The sequence below is a fragment of the Marmota marmota genome, unplaced genomic scaffold, assembly GCF_001458135.2.
Source record: "Marmota marmota marmota unplaced genomic scaffold, marMar, whole genome shotgun sequence".
Classification (NCBI taxonomy): domain Eukaryota; kingdom Metazoa; phylum Chordata; class Mammalia; order Rodentia; family Sciuridae; genus Marmota; species Marmota marmota.
Genome location: NW_026000048.1, coordinates 15,531,566 through 15,551,341, shown reverse-complemented (window position 1 = coordinate 15,551,341; position 19,776 = coordinate 15,531,566). Strand labels below are relative to the sequence as shown.

The window sequence follows — 19,776 nt, the reverse complement described above, 5'->3', positions numbered from 1 at the left end:
TGTTGAGAAGTACTTCAGTCTAAAATATCTTCTGTTGTTTTTTAAGATTCTGTTTTCCTAACTCTTCCAATGGTTATATAAAAATCTCAATCCCTGTATTGATATCTTTCTAATTTTGATTTTTTTAAGATCACCTTGAAAATATGCTTATGATTTACTTAATGCGAACCAGGTAGAAATGTTATATATTTTGATTGGAATCCACTTGTATATTCTCAAATTTACACTTGAGGTTGTTTAAGCTCATGTCCAGTTCTGATAGCATGAATTTAAATGCACACTGTATATACGCAACCACTGGGTCAAGTGGAGTCCATAACATTCATGGCATTGGGTGCAGATGATTCTTTTTTATATTCTACATCTTTAAATTCATTTTCCATTCCAGTTCAGGAAGAGGAAAAGGAGTTATTTGAAACTAATGTGATGAATATTATGGACTTCAGTTAATCTGGTGACTGAAGTAAGTGTGTGTGTGTGTGTGTGCGTGCGTGTGTGTGTGTGTGTGTATATACATTCAATAGAGAAATGATTCCCACACTGAGGTTGGTGAAGTAGATCCTCAAGCTATTTTAAAGATTTTTGAAGCTTAAATAAGTGTGTGCCTTTGTTCCTTAATTAAGCTGCACAGGCTAATAAAATTTAACACTTTGTATTTACCTAGAATTAAATCAGTTCAGTGAGATATTAATAATTATCTGAGGTTGTTCAGGTATACAAATTGGAAGGAATATGTGATAAAGTAAGTAAAGCAAAACAAATAACCTTAATAAGTTCAGTTTTCTGTTTTGTTTTGTTTTGGTTTTGATACCAGGGATCGAACTCTGAGGCGCTTAACCACTGAGCTACATCCCCAGCCCATTTTTAATTTTTTTTTTATTTTGAGACAGGGCCTCACTAAATTGCTGAGGCTGTCTTTGAACTTTCCTCCTGCATCAGCCTCCTAAGCTGCTGGGATTACAAGTGTGCACCACAGTGCCCAGCTCAAGTTCAGTTTTCTTGATGAACAGAGATTGCATTAAGGAAAAGAAAACAAAGAAGGTATTCAATGAAGAAAAGTTTAACAACCATCATCAATTCCTAAAGAAAAAACATGGGTTGTGTTTTAACCTCTATTGATGAGTTTCCAGGGTGGAAAGGTGAGACCTGGAGAGTCTGGGGCTGAAGACACCAGGATTGAAGAAACTGACAAGTTGGTAGAACTGGATTCAAAATGACTGGCCAATAGTCCAATGCCAGCGTCAGAAGGGTACAGCCATCTTTGGCCTGGCTCTGGCAAGCATTGATACCAAAAGAGTTCACAGCACACAGCACCAAGCAGTAGCATTGGCATGTGCAATAATGGTAATCAGGATGAGTGACAGCATGTCAAATGCTCAGTCTTCTGGGGAGAAAGACCCAAGACTAGGCAAATGACCTAGTGTTCAGGGCTAGCCTCAGCTCCCAGTGGGAACTGGAGCGAAACCCACAGCTGAAGCCCAGATAAGTGGAACAAAGCAGCACCATGTCACAAGAGGTAAAATGGGTCCCTGCATGTCCAGCATGACGCTTATGTTACTACCCAGTCAGTGTCACATGAAGTCAGAACCTAGCATCTGCCCACTGTGAGAGTATGTGGGGAAAAACAGGAAATTATCCAAATCTCAAATTTATCTATTCCTGACTTACAGAGCAAAATCTTTAGTCCTTAATTTAAATTATGCTAAAATAATATAAACTTCACAAATAAAATGTTGTGATTGTTTTTCACAGCAAAATAAAGAAGAGCAAAAGCACAAAATCTCTCAAGTGATGTTTAACAAATAATATTTTTTCAAAAATGTGCAACAAATATTAAATATTATTCTCACCAAGATATTTTCAGTTCCAAATATATATAGAAAGTATATATTTAATTCATTATTAAACTTCCCAGAATAAAACAATGTAGAATATAAGAGTTTCCTTTCAGTTGAATCTTAAACAGGATATTGCTCAGGTTTTGAATTTTGGCCTCTGAGAACAGACTCTAAAGATGAATTTACTTTAAATGTGACAAATGAAAATTTTGATTTTAAAATAAAACAAGTAATTGTGGTGTGTGATTTCAATTATCTCCACATTTTCAAGTTATTTATGCTAATGAAACAAAAATCCAGTATGATAAGTGAAATTCTTTTGTGTCAACACAGTCCACCAAAATACAGTAGGCACCTTTGACAACCTCTGAGGACCACGCATGCGTGCAGATCATTCTCTCTCTCTCTTACTCAACTGCTCAAAGTTGCCAGATCAAGAATTAGCTGGGCTGCCTTTCTCACATTGCTCGGAAAAACCATTAACAGCTTGATTTATCAGGCCAAGCCAAAAGAATGGAATAATCAAACAATGAACAGTTTCTATTATTTTCTTTTCTGTTACAGTTTATTTTAAATTTCATGTGCAATTTAACCAAACAAAAGTGTGGCAGGGAGAGGAATTGTAAATCTCGGAAGGCAATAGTTTTCCTTTACCTGCCTAGTCTATAATAATAATTCTATCCCCTGTAATTAACAATTTTCTAAAAAATTACTAGCTTGAAGGCTGACCATGGTCAGAATCACAAAATGATTGCAAAAAAAATATTTTACTGAACATTTCTTGAATGTTAAAAACAATATTCTAGAGCTTTTATTCAAGTCTTTTGTCTGGACAAATTGCTTTATTGCGAGAACTCTAAGAATGGGAACACAATTGACTTTGTCCCTTGTCCCATTTCCCACACAGAAGGGCCCTGATGCTTTCTGCAGATCTAAGCACACACCATATGTTCCATCCATATAGACCAGGTTACCTCATGGAAGCTCAGAAGTCTTCCAGGGAAGCATTTACTGGGTGCAACCTTAATTAACTAATTACTTAGGGTAGGGTTAGGAGGGGGAGGAAAACCTGGGAATCAAATTTAACCTTGATACGTGAAACCTCAGTATTTGAAACGTTTTACAGATATCAAAAAATAAACGTTACCCAAGGGCACTGTACAAACACAAATTTTATGTTGTGAAATCTTGCATACATAGAAATCAGACGGCAATGTTCATATCATGTTTTTCAGACTGGCTAAACACTCAGTTTATCACTGAGTGCTCCGCTGTGTGCACCATGTGCCCTGTTCCCACCGAATGACACAGATTTCAAAAAATAAGTATGATTAATGAGATAAGTTAAATGACTGATGTAAAAAGTTCCTGCAGCAAGCTCTCCATTTGGTCATTTACACATAGTAAATATTGTAAAACCCTTTAAAGATAATTTTTAAGAGGCCCAGCTACCTCTACAGAATTAGAAGCAGAAAAATTATAACTGGAGTGTATATGTATAGTGTTAATATACACTGAAGAATAAGCCACATATATAGGAGAGCTTATAAGAACAGAAAATAGTATCAATATTATTGTTAACAATAATAATGTATAATGTATGCATATTACATAACGATAGGATTAATAGTCGTGAAGACCTAGAAAAATATATTTCACTTTACGAGTCAATTAATATAAAGATGTAAATACCAGCTTAGGCCACCTTCCCCTCCCCCAGTCCAATTGTTACTTATTGTTACACATTAACTTCAGAGTCTCTCCAGCAGACAAAATGTACTGTTAAGTTCTGGAAAAATCCAGATAACAATCATTACAATCAGAAGAAAAGAGTGTGGCACTAGAGAAAAGCCTATCGAAATGACACCTTCTCAGACAGAGATCCTGAGTCATCTTTGTCTTTTCTTTTTTGGTGCATTTTTACTGGGGGGAACACAGAGGGTATCTCCACTCCTCATGCCTCTGACTTCAGATGCTCAGGATCTATCTGTAAATTGAGGACACTGGAGCTTCTGAGCTGGAATTCTAGGGCTCCTGTTGTGGAGACTTGGGTGCCTTCTGCTGTGGCTGCCCCCTGCTGCTGGGATTTCGAGATGGGAGGCTCAGCTGCTTTGCCCCAGTTGCGGACCCCACTGTGCAGTCCTTCCAGGCCCTTCTAGAGCCTCTGACCACAGACCCCTGCCACATAACCGATTTCATGGCCACCAACTTAGCCTTCTGAGATGTTATGCTGCCTGGCCACAGGCTCAACAAGTCCAAAGCTTGGGACTGGAGCCCTTTGAAACCGGCTAAGTCCTGGACACATCCCGACAAAAAAATTTCTTAAAGAACTAAATGATGAAGTTGTTTTTCAGAATAGCCTCCAGAATTTACTCAAGGACCTTTGAAGCTGGCTTTTCAAGAATGGACATGCGCAGACACAGCCAACTCATCTGGTCCCAATGACCTTTTCACCACACAAGCTCAAAATCCCTGCTGCAGAACACAACTCCCCAGTGGAAAAAGAAACGAGCAACCTGTAAAGAGAGATGATGACCCTTTGCTCCTGTGCAAAAAAGCTTAAAACTTCCCCTTCTCGCCACCCAATCAACAAGCAGCTTTTTTCTCCCTCACTTCCTAGGAACACTGACATCCTCTTGGGAAAGACTAAAAAGGGCATGCTGGGTAACAGCCAGATTTAGGTGAGATTCAGGGGTGTTGAGATGGTCATCCTGGTTGATGCTGGGCTCTGGGATGTGAGGCAGCAGTTGTATGAGAGCTCACCAGACTGGTGCACACCTAGATGTCATGAAAGGTGGCGGGCGGGGGGGGCTATGTAAGCAGTTCTTACCTCTTGAGGAGGCTCTTCCTTTGTAGTTTTCTTTGAAAGCTTCACTTTTTTAGTCCTAACAGGTGATGTACTACGAGCGGCAGCTGAGTGTGGCCTCAAGGGTGTCGTACTCCTGGATAAAGTCCCAGAATGGGAGGGCCACGGGGACAAAGAGCCTTCTCTTCCCCAGCCTGTTTTCAGGTTCTGACACACAAAAAGAACCAACTTAGTCATTCTCATGTCATTCCTCAGATCTATGCTCTCTTCCCTCTCCTGAGTGGGAAACTCTGAGTTGAAGTTTTCAGTCCCAAAGGGCCTGACTCTGTTCTTGCTCCCAGTTCCAAGGTCTGCCCTGGCCTGGCTCAATTTGCAGGCTGGGTTCAAGTCTCTACCCCCGCCCCCCCACCCCAACCACGAATCCTAGCATTCCAACAGACTGATGTGCTTTGGAAGCACCTGGGAAGGCAGGGTCCCTGTGGAATGGGATGAGGTGGTAGCTTGAGGTTGTATCAAGGTGGGCTGGAGGAAGGGGAGTAGGAGGAAGGAAGGAAGGGCAGGGTGTGGAGCCAGAGGAGCAGCCTACAGACAACACCTTGACCTGGCTGGTTTGCTCCTCGGCTCACTTTCTCTCTCCTCCACCTGTGCTCATCAGTCAGTTCCTTGTTACCTATTCACACCTCTTGCTCCACTTTCAAGCATTTTTCTGTTTTAAACCCCAACATTAAACAGTGGAAAGCCTCAGTACAGTATGTATAGATTTGTTAGAGTGTGTAAACAAGTCAAAATAACACCTGGCATTTAGCCAGGGGAATGTTAGAGTTCGTAAACAAGTCTGGATGGTGCCTGGCAAAATGCCAGAGGGAGTGGTTTGAGAAGTAACAAAAGCAAGCCATTAAGTGTGGAGATTCCTGATTGGTTGACTGCTGTATCTAGTTTATGCTAATTAGATAAGCTGTGTGGAATGTATAAATACTGCTCCTGTCCTGCAATAAATGGCTCCTACTCCTGCTGTATCAATCTACACAAGTTATTCGTCACCCCCCCGGTTATTTTGCTGCAGCCAGCCGTACTCCAGCAGATGGTGGCCCGTACGGGGAGCCCCAGGACACTCGGGGGTAAGTGACGAAAAAAAGCTGCCCATCCATAGATAGGACGGGAGCAAATCTGCTCGTCCCTAGGCAGATAGGGCGAGAGGAAAAATGACCATTTCGAGAAAATGGAGAAGATTGATACAGTATGTTTGTGTCTTGTTTTGTCTCAGTGTATTGTATTGTCTTTGTGATGAAAATATGGAAGGGGTGAGAAGTAAATTGATAAGGGAAAGAGGCACCCCAGTGGAACCAAGAATAGTTAGGGCATGTGTTGATAAAAGCCCAAGAACTCTAGTCAGAAAGAAGAAAAAAGTTCAGAAGAAGAAAGATTATCAGAGGAGGAAGGATTATCAGGAAAAAAGTTGCAACAAAAGGCTATTACTAAATACTTTTCCTTACCGGACGGTGCGTGAAGCGGAGAGGCGGCTGCCGAGTGTGCAAGCCGGTCACAGCGCAGCAAGGATTTTCCAAGAGGCGGCGGCGACTGGCCCTTCCCCGCCTCCTGGCCGGGGAGCTGGCTCTTCCACTGCCGCGAGCCCAAATCTAGACCTGACCTGGAGGCACAGTCTCGCAGGCTCTTGCTCCCTGTGCCCAGTAGCAGTTTGAGTCCGGGACACTCCCCAGGGCCATCTGGGGCTGCCCAGGCACTACAGCCAGCAGAAGACGCTACTGGTGTCCCTGATGTTTGGTCATTTTCAATGCCAATAACTAAGCTACAATGGTTCTCCCACACCTGGAAGCTGATGAGTAATGAGCACTATTAATGCTTATTTCAAATGCAAAAAAACCTTGAGATAATGTACTAAATTGTTCAGAAGGTTGTTTTCTTAGTAGAATGCTACAGGATTTTCTTTAGCCATCCGGAGTTCCTGCCTTCGTCCCAGTGCCGGTAAAGACCAAGGTGGAAGAATTTCCAGTGTTGCTGAAAACCGGACAAGACTTTGGCTGAGAAACAGACGAGACTTCGGATCAAGCTAGCTGCCTGCAGAACTTACCTGGACTGTGATTTAAGCTAGCTGCCTGCAGAACTTACCTGGACTGTGATTTACCTGGACTGTGAGTTAATCTATTGAGACACTGCTTTATCTGGACTGAGACAACAAACTGTAATCTACAACAAATTGTAACTCGGTATCTTTGCTAATGGTGTCATTGCTGGTATAATTTTTCCAAGGGCTTCTTGCATGGAGCCATCAATTGGCTTGGTATTGTGGCATTTTGTATCCTCCCTTTCTGTTTGTAGCAGGTTATTTATGGTGTTTCTGTAAAAACCACTATGGTCGTTATTTAAATTAAACAAAAGGGGGAAATGTTAGAGTCTGTAAACAAGTCAAAATAACACCTGGCATTTAGCCAGGGGAATGTTAGAGTTTGTAAACAAGTCTGGATGGTGCCTGGCAAAATGCCAGAGGGAGTGGTTTGAGAAGTAACAAAAGCAAGCCATTAAGTGTGGAGATTCCTGATTGGTTGACTGCTGTATCTAGTTTATGCTAATTAGATAAGCTGTGTGGAATGTATAAATACTGCTCCTGTCCTGCAATAAATGGCTCCTACACCTGCTGTATCAATCTACACAAGTTATTCGTCACCCCCCCAGTTATTTTGCTGCAGCCAGCCGTACTCCGGCATAGATTCTCTAACCCAGATGCCAAGAGAAGGGAGGCACAGAACAGATGGACAGAGAGATTGATTGATTAAATACAAATCCGGACACTTACACTATCGTACTTTCTTCTAAGCTCCATGTCTTCTTTCTGTTTATTAATCTGTGAAATGAAAGACCATATTATTTTTTATCATTTGTGAAAATTACAAAGGAGAATTTTTTAAAATCTTAAGCAATAAAAGAGTAGCACTTAAAACTATTTCACTGTAGAAACTATTATAGAAATATGAGCTTTATTATTGAATGTGAATTATAAGAAAAACAAATTTGTATCTGGAATAAAAAGCACCTAAAAATAAGTGAATTATATATATTTAAAGTTATTAGCATTTATTTATTGCTTTAAGGATTACAGATTAAAGGGACACGTATTAATTATTTATGAGGTAATAATTTGATACAATATCATAATAGCTGTAAATCCAAGGCCTTATTTTAATATTTTAAAAAATTAAGAATTTAATAGTGAAACTTCATAAAATAATAAAATTTTACTTTAAAATTAATTAATGTTCTCCTCTGAGAAGTGTTTGTTCAGGTCCTTGGCCCATTTGTTGATTGGGTTATTTGTTATCTTATTGTTTAATTTTTTGAGTTCTTTGTATACTCTGGATATTAGGGCTCTATCTGAAGTGTGAGGAGTAAAAATTTGTTCCCAGGATGTAGGCTCCCTATTTACCTCTCTTATTGTTTCTCTTGCTGAGAAAAACCTTTTTAGTTTAAGTAAGTCCCATTTGTTGATTCTTGTTATTAACTTTTGTGCTATGGGTGTCCTATTAAGGAATTTGGAGCCCGACCCCACAATATGTAGATCGGAGCCAATTTTTTCTTCTATCAGACACAGAGTCTCTGATTTGATATCAAGCTCCTTGATCCATTTTGAGTTAACTTTTGTGCATGGCAAGAGGAGGGGATTCAGTTTCATTTTGTTACATATGGATTTCCAGTTTTCCCAGCACCATTTGTTGAAGATGCTATCCTTCCTCCATTGCATGCTTTTAGCCCCTTTATCAAATATAAGATAGTTGTAACTTTGTGGATTAGTCTCTGTGTCCTCTATTCTGTACCATTGGTCCACCCGCCTGTTTTGGTACCAGTACCATGCTGTTTTTGTTACTATTGCTCTGTAATATAGTTTGAAATCTGGTATCGCTATACTGCCTGATTCACACTTCCTGCTTAGAGTTGCTTTTGCTATTCTGGGTCTTTTATTTTTCCATATGAATTTCATGATTGCTTTATCTATTTCTACAAGAAATGCCGTCGGGATTTGATTGGCATTGCATTAAACCTATAGAGAACTTTTGGTAATATCGCCATTTTGATGATGTTAGTTCAATCAACAAGTACATGAAAAAATGCTCACCATCTCTAGCAGTCAGAGAAATGCAATCTCTTTAGGGTTCTGTAGTTTTCANAGATGAATGGATAAAAAAAATGTGGCATTTATACACAATGGAGTACTACGCAGCACTAAAAAATGACAAAATCATGGAATTTGCAGGGAAATGGATGGCACTAGAGCAGATTATGATAAGTGTAGCTAGCCAATCCCTAAAAAACAAATGCCAAATGTCTTCTTGGATATAATGAAAGCAACTAAGAACAGAGCAGGGAGGAAGAGCAGGAGGAAAAGATTAACATTAAACAGAGACACGAGGTGGGAGGGAAAGGGAGAGAAAAGGGAAACTGCATGGAAATGGAAGGAGACCCTCATTGTTACACAAAATTACATATAAGAGGTTGTGAGGGGAATGGGAAAAAAAAACAAGGAGAGAAATGAATTACAGTAGATGGGGTAGAGAGAGAAGATGGGAAGGGAGGGGAGGGGGGATAGTAGAGGATAGGAAAGGTAGCAGAATACAACAGTTACTAATATGGCATTATGTAAAAATGTGGATGTGTAACCGATGTGATTCTGCAATTTGTATACGGGGTAAAAATGGGAGTTCATAACCCACTTGAATCTAATGTATGAAATATGATATGTCAAGAGCTTTGTAATGTTTTGAACAACCAATAAAAAAAATTTCAAAAAAAAAGAAAAAAAATTAATTAATGTTAATTTCCAGGCACAAAAGCATTGTATCAGAAAAATACTACCAATCAATGCTTCAATAATTTTAAGATTTTTATTCATAGCATGGATTTATGAATAATGATTTGAATTTTGACTAAACTTATTTAAAATTAAATAATGGAACTAAAAGATGAGAAATACATTTAACGATTAATTTCATTGGTATCTGATTAACAACTATAATGGATATCCAAAAATCTTTCTCATCTTGAACATTGAGCAGAACTCAACGAAAAGATATAACAACTTTCAATCTGGGAGGTTAGTTACTAATGCCAATGAAGAACTGTATTATATGGTCTCAGTGGGTTTCAACTCAAGCCTAATACAGTTAAATTCCATTATGATGGTTTAAAAATAACTTTCTCCAAAATCTTCAAAAAACTATTGCAAATTGAATATAGCAATATATAAAAGGTATAAGAGATCATAACAAAGCAGAATTTTGCCTAGGCATGCAAAAATGATTTAACATAACAAAAACACAGTATTTTTTCATATTATAGAATAAAAGAGAAAAAATACGATCATTTCCATAGCTTAAGAAACAGTCATTTATGATAAAAACTCAAAAAATTAGGAAACTCCTAAAACTTGGCAAATGCTTTCCATGAAAAATTTATAGCCAAATCATACTTGATGATGAACCGATAAATTATATACCCCTAAGATTGAGAACAAAACACTCATTTTCACCATTGCTATTCAACATTATATTGGAAGTCATAGTTATTGCAAGACAACAAAAAGAAATAAAGCATAAAGATCAGAATGAATAAGTAAAGTTGTCACTGTTTACAGAAGATCTGATTGCTTACATAGAAAATCACAAATGACCTACAAAATTCTTATGATAACTAACAAATCGATGCAGCAAACCTGTAGAATACAAAGTTAACATAAAAATAATTGTATTTTTGTATATACTAGTACCAAACAATTAGAAATAAATTATAAAAACAATTTCAATTACAACAGCATCAAAAATATAAAATATTTAGGAAATTAACAAAAGATATGCAAGATCTCTACCCTGAAAATGATAGTCCATTGCTAACAAAAATTAAAAGAGAACTAAATGAATGGAGGTATATATCATGCTTATGGATTCAATGACTCAGTCTATAATAAATATGTCAATCCCTTCAAATTGAACTATAGATCTATTTATTTATTTTAAAATTTTAGTTATAAGTGAACACAATACCTTTATTTTATTTTTATGTGGTGCTGAGGACTGAACCCAGTGCCTCACACTTGCAAGGTAAGTGCTCTACCACTGAGCCACAATGGCAGCCCGAACTATAGATTTATTATAATCATAATCATGCCAATTCTTTTTTGGTAAAAACAGACAAGCTATTTCTAAAATCTACACAAGAATACTGAGGATCTAGAATTTTTAAGATGACTTTGAAAAAGAACAAAGTTGGAGGAGCTACTGCACCTGATTTCAATATTCATTATAAAACTATACTAATTCTGTGGTTCTAGCATATGGATTGAAAATCACTAGAATTGAATAGAGAACTTAAAAATACACTGTTTGATTTTTAACAAAATGCCAAAGCCATCAATACAATGGAAGGAAAAGATTTTCAACAAATAGTGTTGGAATAAATGGATAACTTTTCTTGGGGAAAAATAGAAATTTGACCCTTATCTTACACCATACACAAAAATTAATATGAACCATATTGTTAAACAAAAGACTAAAATCATAATAGCTTCAAAATCATAAAAGAATGTCCTCTTGACCTTAGGTCTGACAAAGTTTCTAAATGTATATAAAGGAATATTCATCAAAGATAATAACAGGTAAATTAGACTTTAAAACAAAAACATTTTGTCATCAAAACACATTGTTAAAATAATAATCAGAAAAAGCACAGCTGGGAAGAAAATATCTACAAAGCATGTATCTGAGAACAGACTGGATCCAAGAAACAACTTCTGGATTGTGTTGTAGTCTCATGCTTAGTTTTTAATAATTGCCAAACTGTTTCCCTAGATATTTACTTTCTCTGTGTCCTTGCCAACACTTACTATTACCATTTTTTTTCTCCTTCAACTTAACAATTTCATAGGTGTGTAGTAATATCTTATTGATTTGCATTTGCTTCATGGTTAATATTATTGAATATCTTTCATGTGTCTCTCCAGTAAAACATCTGTTTGTGTTTTTGTCCAGTTTTTAATTGGAATGGTTTGTTTTGACTTTATTTTTCCCTGTTGAGTTTTTGGAGGTTTTCATAATGTGATACTAGCCCTTTGTTAGAATATGGTCTACAAAAATTTCCTCTTCCAAGTCTGCAGCTTATCTTTTCATCTGCTTCACATGTGTTTTTTTTTTTTTTCTTTTGTGGGGATTGAACCTATGGGCACTTCACCAGTAAGACACAGTCCTTTTTTTTTTTTTTTTAATTTTTAGACAGGGTCTCTTTAAGTGGATGTGCTGGCCAGGAACTTGTGCTCCTCCTGCCTGAGCCTCCTGAGTTGCCGGGATTACAAATGTGTGCCACTGAACCTGGCTCACATGTGCTTTTATGTTGCAAAAGTTTGTAATTTTGATGATGTCTGTTTGGGTCACTTCAAAATTTGTATGTTGATTTAATACCAATACCAATGCAGTGATTAGGAAACGAGGTTTTAGAACTAAAATGGTCTAGATCAGGTCATGAAGGTAGGAGCCTCATGATGGGATTGGTGCCTGTTTAAAAGGAGGACAGGTGTCTCTGTCTCTTTCTTCCTTCATAAGCATGCTCTGAGGAAAGGCTAGGTAAGCATGCAGACAGGAGGAGTTGCCTTTAACTTAGGAAGCAGGTCTTCACAAGATACCAATGATGGCACTTTGGTCTGAAACTTCTGAGCCTCAGCGCTGTGAGAAATAAATGTTTGTTGTTGAAGATACTTACTGCCTAGTATTTTGTTACAGTAGTCTAAGTAGGCTAAGACAAGGTCCAATTTATCAATCTTTCCTTTTATGGATTGTGCTTTTGGTATTAGGCCTAAGAACTCTTGGCTCAGAGCTCTACATTCCAAAGATTTTCTTCTCTATTTTTCTAAATCTTTGTAATTTTGTATTTTACACATTGTTATGGTTTTGACATGAGGTGTTCCCCTAAAGCTCATGTGTGAGACCATGCAAGGATGTTCACAGGTGAAGTGATTAGATTATGAGATGTGTAACTTAACCAGTAGATTAATCCACTGATATGGATTAACTGGGTGGTAACTGTAGGCAGGTAGGGTGTGGCTGGAGAAAGCAGGTCACTGGGGACATAGGTGTTGCAGTTTATATTTTGTCTCTGGTGAGCAGAGGTCTCTCTGCTTCCTGGTTGCCATGTCTGGAGCTAGTTTCCTGCACCACACCCTTCTGCCATGATGTTCTGCCTCATCTTGGGCCTAGAGCTAGGACTAGTCAGCCAAGGATGGACTGAACCTCTCCCCACAACTTCTGCAATCTTGGCCTCCCTTCTCTTATTGAGACACCTTGCTTATATTTGTTCTCTAGCTTCCATATAAGATGGAAAACATCTAACCCTTGACTTTCTGAGTCTGGCTTATCTGGCATGATGCTCTCCAGTTCCATTCATTAACCAGCAAATGACAATTTCTTTCTTCTTTTAAAAATATGAAACATTGTATTATTTTCTAGGGATTGGCTATATTTATCTTTATATAATATTTTCCTTTGTGTATTTTATATACTTATTATCATTTTTACAATTTTAAATGTAATATATCTTTCATCCATTTTTTTTAGTCTATTTGTGACCATGGATCTAAAGAGAATCTTCCATTGATTTAGATCTGACATAGTTAACCTATTATTATGTTTAATCTTCTTGGTCATGTTTGTGTTCTGATTAGTGTTACATAATAGTTTATTTATACTTAAATTACTGATGAGGAAGAACTTACTACTGTAGCTTTACCAGTTTTGTCTTATAGTATTGTCTACTATTAACTCCCTTAATTTGTGTTTCATAAATTTATATGGTGAAATTTTTATTCCTGCCTATTACCTTTTTTATCTTCTATGTCTATTTTGTCATTACTTTTGATTATATAAAGGTACTTAAAAACAATATAAAGAAACAGTATAAAGTACTTAGTTTCCACTATTTTTTAAACTGAACTAACTTTGGTTTCTAAAACAATCAATGTCTTTATATAACTTGTCATGATTTTATATTAATGTCAAACTGCTTTTATACCTTATACCCACTCACAGCTATTTATGATAATTTTATGCTTTATTTTTTCAAATTCTATGGCAAAATTGAATGTTTTGTGTATCACAAAAAAATAAACTCAGAAAAATGAGAAATTATATCCCATCTGATTCAAATGTAAAAAAAAAAAAAAATGAAACATCTCATGAATGTGAATGTCATCCTTGAGCAGAGACCAGGCTAGTCTTCTCTCTATTGCCCAATTTTTGTATATGTGCTGTCAAAGCAAACACTCTTCAACTGATTTTCAACAAAGGTGTAAAAGCAGCTCAGTGGAGGAAAGCTGACCTTTTTAAAATATGCTGCTGGAGCAACTGGACATTCATAGCCCAAAACAATAACCTCTACTTATACTGTACACTTCGCACAAAACCTTTGTCAAAACCTTTGATGTTTTAAAACAGCTGGGGGTTGGACATTTTTTCCAAACAATTTTTTTTTCCTGCATAGATTGACAGGATCATACGATTCTCCTTCTTTAGCACGCTGATGTGATGAATTTTATTGATGAATCACAATGTATGATTCTTTTCACACAGTAGCAGGTTTGATTTACTAATATTTGCTACTATCTTTGGTTTTGATATCATGGTAATACTAGCTTCACAAGATGTATTGGAAAGGAATCTCTCCTTTTTTGTTTTCTGAATATAGTGTATAAAATTGATGCTAGCTTTTTAAATGTTTGGTAGAAATTTCTAGTGAACTCGTCCAGACCTAAGTTTCCTTTCAAAAGCTTCTAAATTATGAATTCAATTTCTTTATGGTTGTAGGACAATTCAGACTATCTATTTAATCTTGACCGAATTTTGATAGCTAGTGGCTTTTAAGGAATTGCTCCATTTTTTCTAAGTTATGAAATTTATGAGCATAAAGTTGTCTGTAGTTTCCTGGGTCATCCTGTTAAAGGTTGCACTTTCTGTGTTGTAATCCCTTTCATCATTTGCTCTGAAGGTTTGTATCTTTTGCTCATTTCTTTCCATATTTATTAGACTTGCTAGAGATACAACCATTTTATTGATTTTTTTTCAAAGAATCAGCTCTTTGTTCATTGATTTTTCCTTGTTGTTTTCCTATTTTCAGTTTGATTTTTTTCTGCTATTATCTGTATCATTTCCTTCTTTCTTGTTTGGGTTTGTTTTGCTCTCCTCTTTCGAATTTCTTGAGGTAAAAACCTACATTGTTGGGCTGGGGATGTGGCTCAAGCGGTAGTGCGCTCGCCTAGGCATGCGTGCAGCCCGGGTTGGATCCTCAGCACCACATACAAACAAAGATGTTGTGTCCGCCAAAAAATTGAAAAATAAATACTGAAATGCTCTCTCTCTCTCTCTCTCTCTCTTAAAAAAAAAACAAAAACCCTACATTGTTTTTTTCTCTACTGTAAACAGTTGATGCTGTATGGTTCTCTCTTAGCACGGCTTTAGCGGTCTCTTATATATTTGATATGTCTTAATTTTCATTCAGTTCTCTTTTTTAAAATTTTACATTGAGACTTCCCTTAACCCATGGATTTGGGGGAAATGTGTTGTTTCATGTCCAAGTGTTTGGAGGTTTATCTCTCATCTTTAGGTTACAGATTTCATTTGATTCCATTTTAATTAGAAACATATTATATAAAATTTTCTTATTTATTTACTTTTTGTGGTAGTGAGGATTGAACACTGGGCACTCTACATCCTCAGTCTTTTTATTTTTTATTTTGAGACAGGATCTCGCTAGGTTGCTGAGGCTGGCCTTGAACCTGCAATCCTACTGCCTCAGCCTCCTGTGTTGTTGGGATTGCAGGTGTTTGTCACTGCATCTGGTTAAAAGTTAAAAAGTTTAAAATAGGCTCAGAGTAATTTTATGGTTTAAGACATAGTGTACAGTGGTGAATGTTTCATAGGGACTTGAGAAAATACGCATTCTACTGTTATTGCCTGGATATTCCTTGTGACAGTCAGATCCTATTCATTGCTGAGCTTTCCGGTTTTCAGTTCTTCTATGTCTTCACTGATTTGTTGTCTAGTAGTATGATCCATTATTGAGAGGATATTTTAAATTTCCCAGTGATAAATTGTGGATTTGTCTTTTCCTTTTTTTCAGCTCTATCAGTAGTTGTGTATTTTGAGACTATTGTGTGTACCTATACACATTTAGGATCCTGATGTCTTCTTGGGCCATTGATATTTTTAACATTATACAATGTTCCTCTTTGTATATAGTAATTCTATTTGTTCTAGTCCACTTTATCTGAAATTGACAGGCTCAGTTCTGTGTTTTATTTTGAAATTAATGTCTAAAAACTGTCTTTCCCATCCTTTATTTTCAATTTACCTAGGTCATTGGTTTTTAAGTACATTTTCTATACATGAAATATTACTGGAAAAAAAATTTTTTTTTGGTGGTTCTGGAGATTGGACCCAAGGGCCTCATGAAGGCAAGGCAACTGCTTTACACTGAGCTACATCCCCAGTCCTTCTCAAATGTTGAGATAGGATCCCACTAAGTAGCCCAGGCTGGCTTTGAACTTGTGATCCTCCTATTTCAGCCTCCAGAGTAGCTGAGATTACATGTATGTGCCACTGTACCTGGCTGGATCATGTTTCTTAATCCACTTGACCGATATCTATCTTTTAATTGGTATACTTAGACTATTTACATTTATGGTAATTGTTGATACTTTAGGGCTCAGTCTGCCATTTTATTATTTGTTTTCTGTATATTTCCTTTGTTTTTAAGCCTTTCCTTTTGTCTTACCTTTTGTGGGTTACTTGCATATTTTGAAAGATTCCATCATGGTTTATTTATTGTTTCTGAGTGTCGTGTTTTGTATAGTTTTCTTAGTGCCACAATAGGTATTTACAATACACATATATAATTTATCAGTCTCCTAACATCCAGTGACGTGTAGACATGTTACTCTAATTAGGTCTCTTTACCACTTCTACTTTTAAAGTATAATTGGCTTAAATATTTCCTCTACAATGAAGATAACACCTTAGATGGTATTATAATTTTTGCATCAACTATGAAATTTGATTTCAGAAACCCAAGAGAGTCTATGATATTTACCCTCACTTCTGCCCACTGATGTGCTTTTCTTCCCCCCTAAACTCTGGATCAAATCATTCTCTGTCAACATTTCTTTTTTTGTGTAAATAACTTCCTTTAGTATTCCATCAGAGCAATTTTACTGGCAACAGATTCTCTTAGTCTTCCTCCATCTGAGAATGTCTTTATTTCTCCTTTATTCTTGAAGGGTAGTTATGGCTGATATATAATTCACAGTTGGCAGTTCTTTTCTTTCAATACTTGAAAAATGTTCTGTCACTTCTTTTTTGGCCTCCATGGTTTCAGACAAGAAATATCATTTAAATCTGCATTTCATTACAATACAATTCATTCAAATTTTTCTTGTTTCTCTCTGGCTGCTCTAAAGATATATAGGGATAGATAGATATTTGGTCTTTAGTTTTCAATTATGATGTGTCTAGGTTTGGTTTTCTAAGATTTCTCCTACTTTGAATTTCCTCAATTTCTCAAATCTATTGGTTTATGTCTTTCACCAAATTTAGGAAGTTATCAGCCATTTCTTAAATGAACTTCTGTGAGTTCTTTTTATTTTATTCAATTTTAGGATACTGATACATTGTCAATTCTGTGACTTATATTTTGATTTTTACATAGTTTTTTGATGAAAAGTTCTCCATTTGAACAATGTAGAATTTATAATTTTTTCTTTATAATTTAGACTCCAGTGGTTTATTGAAAAAAATCCTCTGGGCTCCATCATATGAAAATACTGTCTTCCATCACTCTCTAAATTTTGATACTTTAAAATTCTACTCTGGGTTTTTTTCAATTTTGTCTTTGGTGTAAAGTGAGACAGAATTTCATTTTTCCTTATAAACACTGATGTTACAGTGTCATTCATTGAAAAGTTCATCTTTTGCCCACTGATTAAAGGTTCATATACACATTGATGTTTGCTTCTGGGATCTTTGTCACATTGGTCTGTTTATTTTGCTTTATGAGAATCACACATTTTGTTTATTAATTAGCAACTTGTTTCTGAAGTTCCGAGAAGGCATCTTAGCTATTCTTGACCCTGTTTTACTATGCATATTACATGGATTATCAAATTTTAAACACACCTTCTGCAATTTTATGGGAAATAGACAAGATCTATACATCAGAGAAAAATGATTATTTTTTAAAAAATTTGAGTCTTCTAACCCAATTCTTTCCATTTTTCTAAGCGTTCCCTTATGTTTCTCATTGAGTCAACATATTTTATTAGATTTATTTCTTGTTATTTTACATTCTTTGCTACTTCTATAAATGTATATCATTTAAAAATGTCATTTTTCATTGGTGAGTGACATAGGAATAATTATGGTTTTTGTGTATTGAGCTTACAAAAGTGGATATTGACAGTTTCATACATTTTATTTCCTTTCTTTGCCTTACTGAAAGGAGGTAGTTAATACCTCCAATACAATTGCAGTAAAAATGAGAGAACCAGCATTTTAATCTAACTATCAATATTTTACCATCAATTGTGTTTTTTGATAAGTTTTTCATAGATAGCCTTTACCAGATTAAAAAAGTTTTCTATTTCTAATTAACTAAGAAGTGGATTTTATTTTTAACCATAAGTGGATGCTGCATTTTATCAACTACTTTTTCCCCTGTCACTATTAAGTAATCAGATGAATTTTCTCCATTATTTTGCACTGAATTGGAATGTCAGATTTTTGAACGTTAAGTCTTAGATTTTCAGAATAATTTCAATTCATTTATACATTGTTTTCGGATTAATTGTGACTATTTAATCATCCAATATTTTTGTCCTTTAAGTAATTTGGAAGTTACAATATTGGTTTCAATTCTTCCATTCTTTTAGTCTATAAATTGCAACTTGCATGTTTAACTTATCAAAATGTAAATGCAATAGTTTTACTCATCTTCAAAATAATTCAAAAGAACTTGAAATACTTTAATTTTATTGTTTTTCTGTATTTTTTACATCAATATTGAGTTACAGTAAACTACACTTTTACAACATTCAATCTGACGAGTTTTGAAATATGTTTACACTCTTGAAACCACCACTATGATCAAGATAATAAATATATCCATCACTCCCAAAAGTTTCCTTTTGTGCCTTTGTAAATGATATCCTTTCCTGCTCCATCACTAGGCAACCACTGAATTGCTTTCTATCACTATGTACTAGTACTTATTTTCTAGAATTTTAAATAAATTGAACCATACAAATGTATTATTTGCTTTCTCTGGCTTTTTTCCCTCAGTATAATTTGAGATTCATCTTTAATGTGGTGTGTAAGAGTAATCAATTCCTTCATATTGCTGAGTAGTAATAGTTGCTGAGAACATTTTTATATGAGCCTTTATGTAAACATATGCCTTTATTTATCTTGGAGAAATACCTAGGAGTAGAATGGCCAGATCATATGCAAGCATAGATTTTTTAGAAGTTTTTTTAACTGCCAAAATATTTTCCAAAGTGGCTGTATATTTTACATTCCTCTCAGCAGTGAATGAGAGTTATAGTTGCTCCATATCCTCGACAAAAATTGACATAGTTAGGCTTTTAAATTTTAGCCTTCCTATTGAGTATATAGTGGCATCTCATTGAGATTTTAATTTGCATTTGCCTAAAGACTAATGATGTTGAGTGTCTTTTCATGTCATTGTTTGCCATCTGTTTATTGAAGTGTCTGTTCAAATAGTCCACTCTTTAAAAAAATTGAGTTATTTATCATATTATTAAATTTTGAAGTCTTTGTATATTCTACAACACAAATCTTTGGTTGGATATATTTTATAAATATTTTCTCATACTCCAAGGCTTGCCTATTCATTTTTTAAACATTATGAACAGTGAAATTTAAAAAAAAATTGATGAAGGCAATTAATGCTATTTAAGGAAACTGCCAAATCTGTAGACGCTAAGATCTTCTTTTATGCCTTACTCTAGAAATTTAGTAGTGTTAACTATTATATTTAAGCTTTGGATTCAATTCAGGTTTTTTTAAAACTTTTTTT

The 19,776-nt window shown here is 35.7% G+C and overlaps 1 protein-coding gene and 1 non-coding gene across 2 annotated transcripts in view; both read right to left on the bottom strand.

The window, feature by feature from the left end:
• The window catches only part of CUNH10orf67 (chromosome unknown C10orf67 homolog), a 122,948-nt gene that overhangs the window by 43,007 nt on the left and 60,165 nt on the right, over positions 1 to 19,776 (bottom strand). Inside the window, exons 9-10 of the mRNA XM_048812757.1 lie at positions 7,457 to 7,504; positions 4,669 to 4,851 (exon numbers count right to left, since the gene is read on the bottom strand). Of these exons, the coding sequence (XP_048668714.1) occupies positions 4,669 to 4,851; positions 7,457 to 7,504 (231 nt within the window). The remainder of the gene's footprint in view (positions 1 to 4,668; positions 4,852 to 7,456; positions 7,505 to 19,776) is intronic.
• LOC125619592 lies at positions 13,850 to 13,955 on the bottom strand. The gene has a single exon (XR_007351132.1). It is a non-coding gene; the product is annotated as a U6 spliceosomal RNA (small nuclear RNA).